Consider the following 9,147-nt stretch of genomic DNA (forward strand, 5'->3'; position numbering starts at 1 on the left):
GGGGGGCGGGGTGGAGTTGCCTCTTGGTGGGATCAGCCTTCATTACACCGCCACTTTCTTGCTGGGCCACGATTCCGACCTGGAGGGCTCCTCCATCGCGCGGCCCGGGACATTAACTCCTCATTTCTTTAGAAGTGTGTGGGGGGGGGGGACACTACCCAAAGCCACCCCGAGCCAATCGCATGAGTCACACCTTGACGTCAGCCCCGGCGGCTGCTCCCATTGGCTCGCTGGGCTTGACTCAACTTCCCAAAGGAGGAAACCCCCGTCTGCACCCAAAACGGGGGGGGGGCGAAAGTTGCTCAGTCGCGGGAGCTGGTGGGTCCCGGAGCGGCGAGCGGCAGCGGCGGGGCCCGGATCGGAGCTCGGGGCAGGGCAGGGCACGGCGGGGCGCGGGGAGAGCAGCGATGTCTTCTCCTCCCAAGGCGAAGGAGGTTTTCTCCTCGGACGAGGAGGGCCCGGCGGCCGGCGCCGAGGATCACGCCAAAGTCAAAGTCTCCAGCCTGCCTTTCAGCGTGGAAGCGCTCATGTCCGACAAGAAGCCCCCCCGAGAGGTGCCCCCGGGCCCCGGCGACGGGGCCGCGGCGGTGGGCACCTCCAGGACCCTGCTGCTGCCCGGGCACGGCTCCAGGGAGGCTCCCAGCCCCGGGGGGCTTACAAAAACCTTTGAGACCTCCTCGGTCAAATCGGAGACCTCGGAGGACAGCCCGTCCTGGATCCAGGAGCCCGGGAGATACTCCCCCTCGCCAAGTAAGTGCTGCCCCGAGCGCCGGCCGCGCTCCCGGGACGCCCCCCGCCTGGGTGCCACGGCGCCGATCCGGCTTGTCGGATGGAGAAGCGCTGCGGAGGGCGAGGGCTGTACGGCTGGGAAAGGGAGGGGAGAAGAGAGCGGGGCACCGACTCTGCCCGGCGCGGGCGGCGGGGGAGGCCGCAGCCCCGATGCCCCCGCACGGAGCCGGCCCCGCCGGCGCCTGGACCCGGGGAGGCAGCTGCAGTCGCCCCGGGCTCCTGCGATGCGCTCCCGGCCGCCGGGATCTGCCCTTGGCCCGCACCCTCGGGCTCGCAGCAGGCGTCCCGGCGTCCGAGGCCGCGGCGCGGGGCGGGAGGAGCAGGAGTGAGAGGTGTGGAGGCGTGAGAGCAGCCCCCAGGCTTGCACGCACCTGCAGCCGGGGCCTTTCGCCCCGCCGGCTGCGCCCAGGAGCTGCTCGCTGGTGGATGCGGCCCGCGCCGGCAGCCGCTCCTTCCTGGCCTGTTGGTCTCCCGGGCCGTGCCGCTGCTCGCTCGCCCCTGAGCCGGATTAGTCGCGTCTCCTGAGGAGGTCGTGTGGGAAACAGAAGCGATTCGGCCTCTCTTGTAGAAAGTCTCCCGTCCCCGTGTGGCAGCATCCCTGGCTGGAGCTTAACCACCCCCCTTCTCCAGCACGGCCTGGGGCAGAGCTCGACGTGGACAAGGCCTCGCTCGTCTTCCGCCGCCCCTGCCCCTGCCTTCCCTGTGCAGGGTCACGGATTCACCCAGCTCCCCCTGTGCTTCCCCCTCCAGCCCTTCACCCGGCCCGTCGTTCAGGCTGAACGACCGGCCTTAACCAGCCTTGAAGTGTGTGCTGGGATCTCGGGGTTCACCGGTGGCGGTGGGAAGTGTATTAAAGAAATATGGAAAATAGGAGCTTGTTACGCGCGCGTGTGTGTCCCTTTCTCGCTCCCCAGGGCATCCTTGTCAAATCGAGCACCTTTCGACTCTTGATAGGGGAGAGAAAAATAAGGCCTGTGTAGTAAAAAGCTTTGGCTAGTTCTGCAGCCTGGCCCATCTCGGCAGGTAGACGGAGGTCTCTGAAAAGCTACTGGGCGGGGGTGGGGGGTGAGTGGTTGGAGGAGCCAGAAAACTTCACGGTGGGGTCCTGTGATCGGGACGCTGCTGTGATTCCCGGTGATCGGGTCCAAGGGTGCAATGAAAAGCGCAGGGGAAGCGCTCGCTTCTCTGCCGGCTGCGGCCGGTTAGGCTGGAAGACCCCCACGCCCTGCGCCCGCGAGGCTCTTGCAAGGCGGTCGCAGCGGCGGGCGAGACATGGGTTCAAGCCGGCAAGTGTCAGCGGAAACCTCTGCTTGGTCTTCAAGTGAGTCCTCCGCCTGCTTTGCCAGCACCAAAAATCTTCCCCTCGCCGGGCCAGTTCTTGATGCCGTTTGCGGACCGCGGACATCTCCGCTTTGGCTGCGGCGGAAACCCGAGCGGACAGACGTGCTCTCGTTCTGCGGCGGTTTTGTGCGAGTCGCCCTTTAAGACAAACCCTTCGTCTCCTCTTCCTCTCCTTCGCCTGCTTTGCAAGGAGGGAAGTAGGAGGGAAGGAAGGAGGCCTTTCGGCAGTCCTGGCTGGGGAGAGCTCTGCCCGGGCGCGGTTGTCCCGCACTAGAGCGGCCCGTGTCAGCACGGGGCTGCATCTGACCGGCCGTTTTCCCACTCGCCCTCTGTGTGCAGTAGAAAGAACAGGATTTAAGATCTAGATCAAATCATTCCCTTCTCCTCCTCCTCTTCCTTGTTCTGAAATACTGCCGTTTGGTTGGTTGGTTGGTTTTTAATCTCATTGCATTCCTTGCATTTAAAAACCCGCCTGGTTCACTCGCAAATTCAGACGATTTCTCCGCAATTCTCTGCAAAAGCAAGGGGCAATCGAGAGGACGGGCAGATGTGACATTTCTTAAAAGCAGGGCCGGGTTGCATGGAGGGCAGGCTGAGTGGCACTTTCAATATTCAACTTCAGACCTGCCTGTTTTTCCCTCTGAAACGAACTGCAAAGCAAACCGAGTCCCCCAAGTGTTAAAGCTGCACCCATTCCAGTCTTACTTCCAAGGCAATCCGTATCAGGTCAATATTAAAAGCTAAATCTTCGGGGGAGGGGGCTTCATCCGATGGGACTGGAGAAGAAGGCAATCGGGAACATCCACTTCTGTTTTTCACATTCGTGAATGTCAAACAAGAGAAATGTTGAAAGCCAGCTTGCTGCCTGGCTGAAAGGAAAAGGAAGGCAAAAGAAAGTAATTCAAGGGCAACACTGACCACAGTTTCCCTAAGAACAGGAACTAGTGTCAAATAAAAGGAGGATCGCCCCTCATTTTCCAGTCCCGGAGAGAAGCTCCCTCCAGGACAAGTGGGGTTTGCTGGGTGGGACCCAGTGCAGGATACACCTGGGATCCTATTGCTTGCATGAGCCAGGTCTGTCCCATTGACCACAGCCAGCTGGGGCATCCTGGCACTGGGCTGTGAAGCCCTGCACCATGTACCCCAGCCTCAGGTGTCCCCACTGAGGATCCTACAGCACTGGATCACTGACAGGTTCTGCCTTGTGTGAAATCCTGGCTGCCCTTTCAACCCAGGAGTTGACCTCCTGCCTTGGCTGGAAGCTGCTGCCAGTGTCTTCTTAGGTTCATTTGTCCCTAGACTCTTGTGATGGGGTTTCCTGGCAGGAGTGGTGGACCCCAAACCCAGTTCACCCCACCTCTTCTTTAAGTATCCTCTTCCTCCCCTGCTTTTTCAGTAACTGGCCTTTTCTTTCCTTCCAGGACACCTGAGTCCCACAGCCTGCACCCTAAGGAAGCACAAGACTAACAGGAAGCCCAGGACCCCCTTCACCACCTCCCAGCTGCTGGCTTTGGAGCGCAAATTCCGGCAGAAGCAGTACCTGTCCATTGCGGAGAGAGCAGAGTTTTCCAGCTCGCTCAACCTCACAGAGACCCAGGTCAAAATCTGGTTCCAGAACCGGAGGGCCAAGGCCAAGAGACTGCAGGAAGCTGAGTTAGAGAAGCTCAAAATGGCTGCCAAGCCCATGTTGCCATCTGGGTTCAGCCTACCCTTCCCCATCAATTCTCCCATCCAGGCTGCTTCCCTGTACGGAACATCTTATCCCTTTCATAGACCTGTGCTCCCCATCTCACCTGTAGGACTCTATGCTACTCCTGTCGGATATAGCATGTACCACTTATCCTAAGAAGATGGGAAAGCAAAAGCAGAGACTTTCTGGTGGATTTTGTCCCATCTGAGAATGCGGTACCATAGCAGTACTGGCCATTCTGTCTGCATGTGCCATACCAAGTGCCTAGGAGTTTGCCTAGGCATAAAAGCAAAGCAACCTGTTTGTGCTCCAGGTCGGAGGGGCAGGGGGGAGGAACCTGCTAGCTCTCCTCTGAGTGTGATCTGAGCACTCGAACTGATCCCAAAAGGAACATGTAAAAACATATACCAATAATTAAATAAGGGGGGGGGGTTAATACTACACGCTAAAAATGGGTAAACCAGCAGTCTTCTATTGGAGGCCTAGTTTCCCCCCGCGAAGCCCAAGATCTGTTTTTAAAAGTTCATTCTCTAAATGGGATCTTAATATTGGAAGGGAATGTTAAATAAGGTGTAAGAGTTTGGGGGGGCTTGTAAACAAAATAAATGATAGCTATATTCATAATGTAAATAGAGAAGAGGCCAAAAGCACCAAAGTTCCTGCTTTTTTGAGCAGGAAACCCACCCAAAGATAGTCCAGAGAAGGGTAATAGGCGGAATGCAGAATCGGCCCCTTATATGAGTGAAGTAACCCCTCCTCCCCCTTGGCTCATGTATATTTTTGATCTGTATAAATCTCTTAAATATTAAGGCCCCGTGGAGGGGAAGGAAGAATTCAGAGATTTTTGGGGATCCTCTATCCTGCTTTGCTGCCCCGTATTTTCACCTGCATCTGTATTCTGGGCTCTCTCTTGTTATTTAAAGGAGGGAAACAGAGATGCAGAGGAAATAGTTGGGTTATATATTTTTTAAAGTAGAGAGCCGGCAAAGACTATCAGAGCATACCCTTGTTTATTTGCAATAATTTGATTTTTAAAGATTACCTGGCAAAGAGAATGTCAATGAGAGAAATCATGCTTAATTCACAGAGAGACCCAGGTACCCCATCAAAAAAAAAAAAAAGAAAAGAAAAAGAAAGAACAAAAAGAAAAACCCAAAAAACAAAAAACCAACTCAAGACATGGGCAGTAGGGATGCTATTCATCTCCCCTGGTTTTATGGTGAAAGTGGGATTGTCTAAGCCCGGATTTCTTCTTTTAATTATTTTATTGTTTTATTGCTATTGCTAAATTTTGTGGCAAGGTTTTGATAGAGGATACAGACTGCAGAAGGTAGGATGTTTCCTGCATGTACATTTTTTAGAATATTGTGGGGAAGAAGTGAGCCACAAAGTTTTGACTTACTCCAAGTTTTTGACCTGTGTTGTCAACCCCTGACCAGTCCCCCTCACCCAGCCCCACTTTCCGTGATATTAAAGTCCCTTTGAAAGGGATGCCTTGTACAAGTTTATATATTTTATTGAAGATTTATTCTTTCCTTATCTCTTATTTTGAATTAAATTTAAAAAAAAAACCACAAAACTTGCTCAAGTGCGTGTGGGTTTGTCAGAGTTTACAGTTCTGTTTGAGCAGTCCTGGGTCATGATCAAAGAGGATATTCAGCGTTTTCTGTGTAGTTTTGCCTGTATTATTTATTATTATTATTTTTTTGCCCTCTCTAAATCTTAATAGGAATAAAAGCCAAATCCGTGGCAGGCTGAGCCAAAAATTCAAGGTCAAAAGCCGAGGCTTTTATGAGCTTTGGTTGTTTTTTAACAACTCTTCTCAGGCGCCTCTGTTCTTTGCACTATTGTGTGTCATACTGACATTTTTGCTTGCCTCTTGGGCGCAATCCCTTGCACCCTGGCATCTCCATTTGATTTGGACTTCAGTCCCCTCCCCGGGAGTTTACCTTCAGTGAGACAACAGCCAGCAAATGTTCATGCTATAGTTCACGGGAGTTGTGCTTAGACAGGTCGAGACTTCGCCGTCTAGACACAGAGGACAAGTCAGGATAAGCTGTATTATGGCCGAGTGGGAATGTAATGCATTTCCCTCCCCCTAGTCACCCCTGCCTTGGGCTCCCATCCGTGGTCCCTCTCCTGGACTGGAACAGGTGCGGCCCGAGGCTGCAGGGCCCTTTCTGCCGAATCAGGGCGCGGTGCAGTCAGTCTTTGCCCTGCTGATTTCCTAGAGACATGCGTGCTCCCCCCAACCCTTGCTTCACGGTGGTGCTTTTGCATTTTCCCCTGTTTTTCCTCTTGGATAAGAAAACCACCCTGTTCCAGAGAAGCCAGCCAAGGGTCTCGGATCCCGATCAGTACATTTTTCTTTCCTAATAAAACGGGTGAGGAGCATGAGCGGCGTTACCGTTTTCGTGGTCACCTGTGCATGGAGAGCCTCTTGGGGGGTCATTTAGGGGTGGGATTTTTTTGTTCGTTTGCTTGCTGGCTTGGTGTTTTTTCAGCTGGGATTTTCTTTCGCCCTTGAGCCATGTCTGCCCGTGCCTTTGCACGCGGCAGGGAGAATAAGGGTAAAAAAGGACTGGGTGGGGGCACCCTTTAACACTCCTGGGCTTTCTGGACCTAACACTGGCCGGTCTGGAGGGAGCTGAGGAGGCTCGACAGCTTTCAGGATGGGGCCCCGAGCTTGCCAGCGGCGGAGTCTTGGTCTCTTAGGGTGCCCGACTCGGTCTAGACCCGAAGTCAGGACTCGGCTCGGTCCCTGATCTCCCGACGGGCTTCAGGAGCCCGGGCTCTGGCCACACGTCGGCGGCTAGGCCCGCGCCGAGCTCCGCGCGCTTTGGATCGGGTCCCTTCCGCGCAGCTTGCAGGCACCAACCCGGAGGAGCGCGACACCCGGGGCAGACTTTTCAAATTAGTATTTACTGCCACATAAAAACTTGAGACAACCGCTTCTTTTTCTCCTCCCCAACACCATTACCCCTGACTACAGGGGAGGGGGGGAACCCCCCCCCCCGCTTCCCTTTCCAGCCCGCAGCCCCCAAATGTTCCCTGAACGCCTGCTTAGCCAGGGCTGGCAGGGCGATAAATAAAGCGGCGGTATTCTCCACCTTGGGCATAAATCAGCGGTGTCAGGGATTACATCTAAATCTTTTCGCTGGAAAGTCTTTGAGCACGGGAGCTTTGTGCGAGTGTTAGGAGAGAGCCTTAAATGGGATGCAGATTTATTGCCGAGCAGAAGGGTGTTGAAGGAAGTGCTCCAACCTCGCGGGCGCTGCTGCTAGCGCGACAAAGCGGGGCCGGCCCGCGACACTTGCTCGCAGCTCGCCGGGGCCCGGCCCCGCGCCCCTGATGAACTTGCTCCAATTAAAGCCTCCAGAAAGGCGGAGGCAATTGAGTAGCAGAGTTTACGAGAGGGAGGTGTCAGGCATTAACTCCGGAGACTTCATCAGCCGCCTCCTATGGGCGCAGCCCTGCGGGAGGGCTGGTAACCCGAATCAATCACAGGACCTGCAGGGAAATCAGAGCTGCTCCCATTAAGCGCCACGCCGGGACTCCAGCCCCCCAACCTTTCGCAAGAGGCGGCGGGGGCGTGTCTTTAATTAGTTATTTTAATGCAAAGTTAAATGCCTTCCGAAGTCTTTTCTGACACAAAGCAGATGGGCGATTAGAAGCCAGGCTGGAGGGAGCTGGCAAGGGCTCCGGGTATAGCCAGGTAGGTATTTCAAACAAATTCCAGTAGAAAGCGAGCAGTAATTAGAGCAATAAATAATAAGCGGGAAAATGCAACGCGATCAATTAGCCCGATCCTTAGCATACCAGCGCGATGAGCGGAGAGCCGCCCCCCCTCCCCACCCCCCGGGTCGGCGGGGGCTGCTGGCAGGAGCACTGACACGGGCTCGCCAAGCCTGCCTTCCCCACCAGAAACCCGCAGCCCTCGGCGTCTTGCATTTCATGTTGTCACATTTCCTGGCCCGACCCCGGCATTTTCCTGCAGTTTATTAGGAGAGAACTGACGTTGCTAGTGCGGGGTATTAGTCTGCATGCCCTAAACCGCCCCCCCCGGGGTGGGGGGAGTTTCAATGGGGGCCTTGGCTCACGGTCGGGGGCTGTAGGGGACGGCGACGAGAGGATCCGGGTCCTAGGCAGGGAGAGAAGCAGCCCGGGGGTCTTGGAAGAGCGACCCGGGGGGGCGGAAAAGGACATTTTTCTGCTCGACAGCGAGAGTCTTACCCCGAGAGCCCATTCCCCTGGGCCGACAGGGGTGGGTCTGCAAGCCGTGGCCCTGCGGCGGGTGTGCTAGGCAATAGCATCCCCGCGGTGCAGAGAGGAGGAGCCGTGTCTGCCCGCAGAATCCACTCCCTTTTACTCACCTGCTTAACACCGCAGCGGCGGCCACCTGCTCCGCGAGGCGGGCGCTGGAGCGGGGCACTCAGCACAATCCCGCTGTCCGTGCGAAGGCAAATACAACCCCGAGCTCTTCCCAGGACAGTCTGACAGCTCGGGTGCAAAGACAGGAGAGAGCAGGGTAGATCGCTCCAGCATCTTTCCCGCACAGACCAGGATCGGGGCTATTCCCCGTCCTCGGATTTTGCTTTTAGATCCCTCTCTCATGTAGGGCTGCGTGATGTATTACATGCACGCAGGTGGAGAGAGAGGCTGGGTGCGTGTCTTTGTATCGCAGAGATTTAAGGACCGCTGTATTACATTACCAGGCTCGACATAGTCTATAAATAGAGAGTAACTTCCATATACTCTATAGGAGTTTTATAGTTTGCATAACTTATGGACCCCCCCCCCCCATTCCCCTCACACACCCATGCATGATCCAGAAATGCAAATGTAATAGCTACAGCCACCGCAAATATTACAAACGAGAAAACCAAGCTTCCCAACGGGCTCGGAGGGAAGAGACAAAACCACACTGGGGCGGTTTTCCTTGTGGCAGCAGAGCTGCAGGAGACAGCACCAAAACCTCGTGAAATCCAGGAGCTGGGGCCGGAGTCTGCGCTCGGCCGTACCTCGGGGCTGCCGCTTCTGAAGCCGCCGACCAGAAACGGTCCTTGTGACGGGCAGGCGGCCGCATTAGTGCTCCCCCGGTCCCTGCCCGCCGCTCCCCCGCATGATGGGCACGCATCTCTTCAAAACCCCCTGCTCAGCAAGGCACATCAGCGAGTGAGATGACGTCCACGATGGAAATAAATAACGAACACGAGGATTTTTAAGGACTATTTCTACGGGCAGCTTTTTTGAAAAAAAAAAAATCGATAGAAAAAGCACGGCACTTCTCTTTCATCCCCCCTCCCCCTTCCCACTTACATTTTGCT

At 55.5% G+C, this 9,147-nt stretch overlaps 1 protein-coding gene across 1 annotated transcript; it reads left to right on the forward strand.

Moving 5' to 3' along the window:
• The first annotated feature begins 407 nt into the window (after window positions 1-407).
• Window positions 408-5,404, forward strand: MSX2 (msh homeobox 2). Its single transcript, XM_019534969.1, has 2 exons — window positions 408-750; window positions 3,552-5,404. Exons 1-2 carry the CDS (start codon window positions 408-410, stop codon window positions 3,974-3,976), a joined length of 768 nt encoding a protein of 255 aa, XP_019390514.1. The 3' UTR covers window positions 3,977-5,404.
• Window positions 5,405-9,147: the final 3,743 nt, after the last annotated feature.

This window comes from Crocodylus porosus, unplaced genomic scaffold (assembly GCF_001723895.1).
Source record: "Crocodylus porosus isolate Cpor-Errol unplaced genomic scaffold, CroPor_comp1, whole genome shotgun sequence".
NCBI classification, from domain to species: Eukaryota; Metazoa; Chordata; order Crocodylia; family Crocodylidae; genus Crocodylus; species Crocodylus porosus.

Coding starts and splice junctions, on each gene's coding strand:
- MSX2 (XM_019534969.1), top strand. CDS start 408: ATGTCTTCTCCTCCCAAGGCGAAGGAGGTTTTCTCCTCGGACGAGGAG. Junction 751..3,551: donor GAGATACTCCCCCTCGCCAA/GTAAGTGCTGCC, acceptor CTTTCCTTCCAG/GACACCTGAGTCCCACAGCC.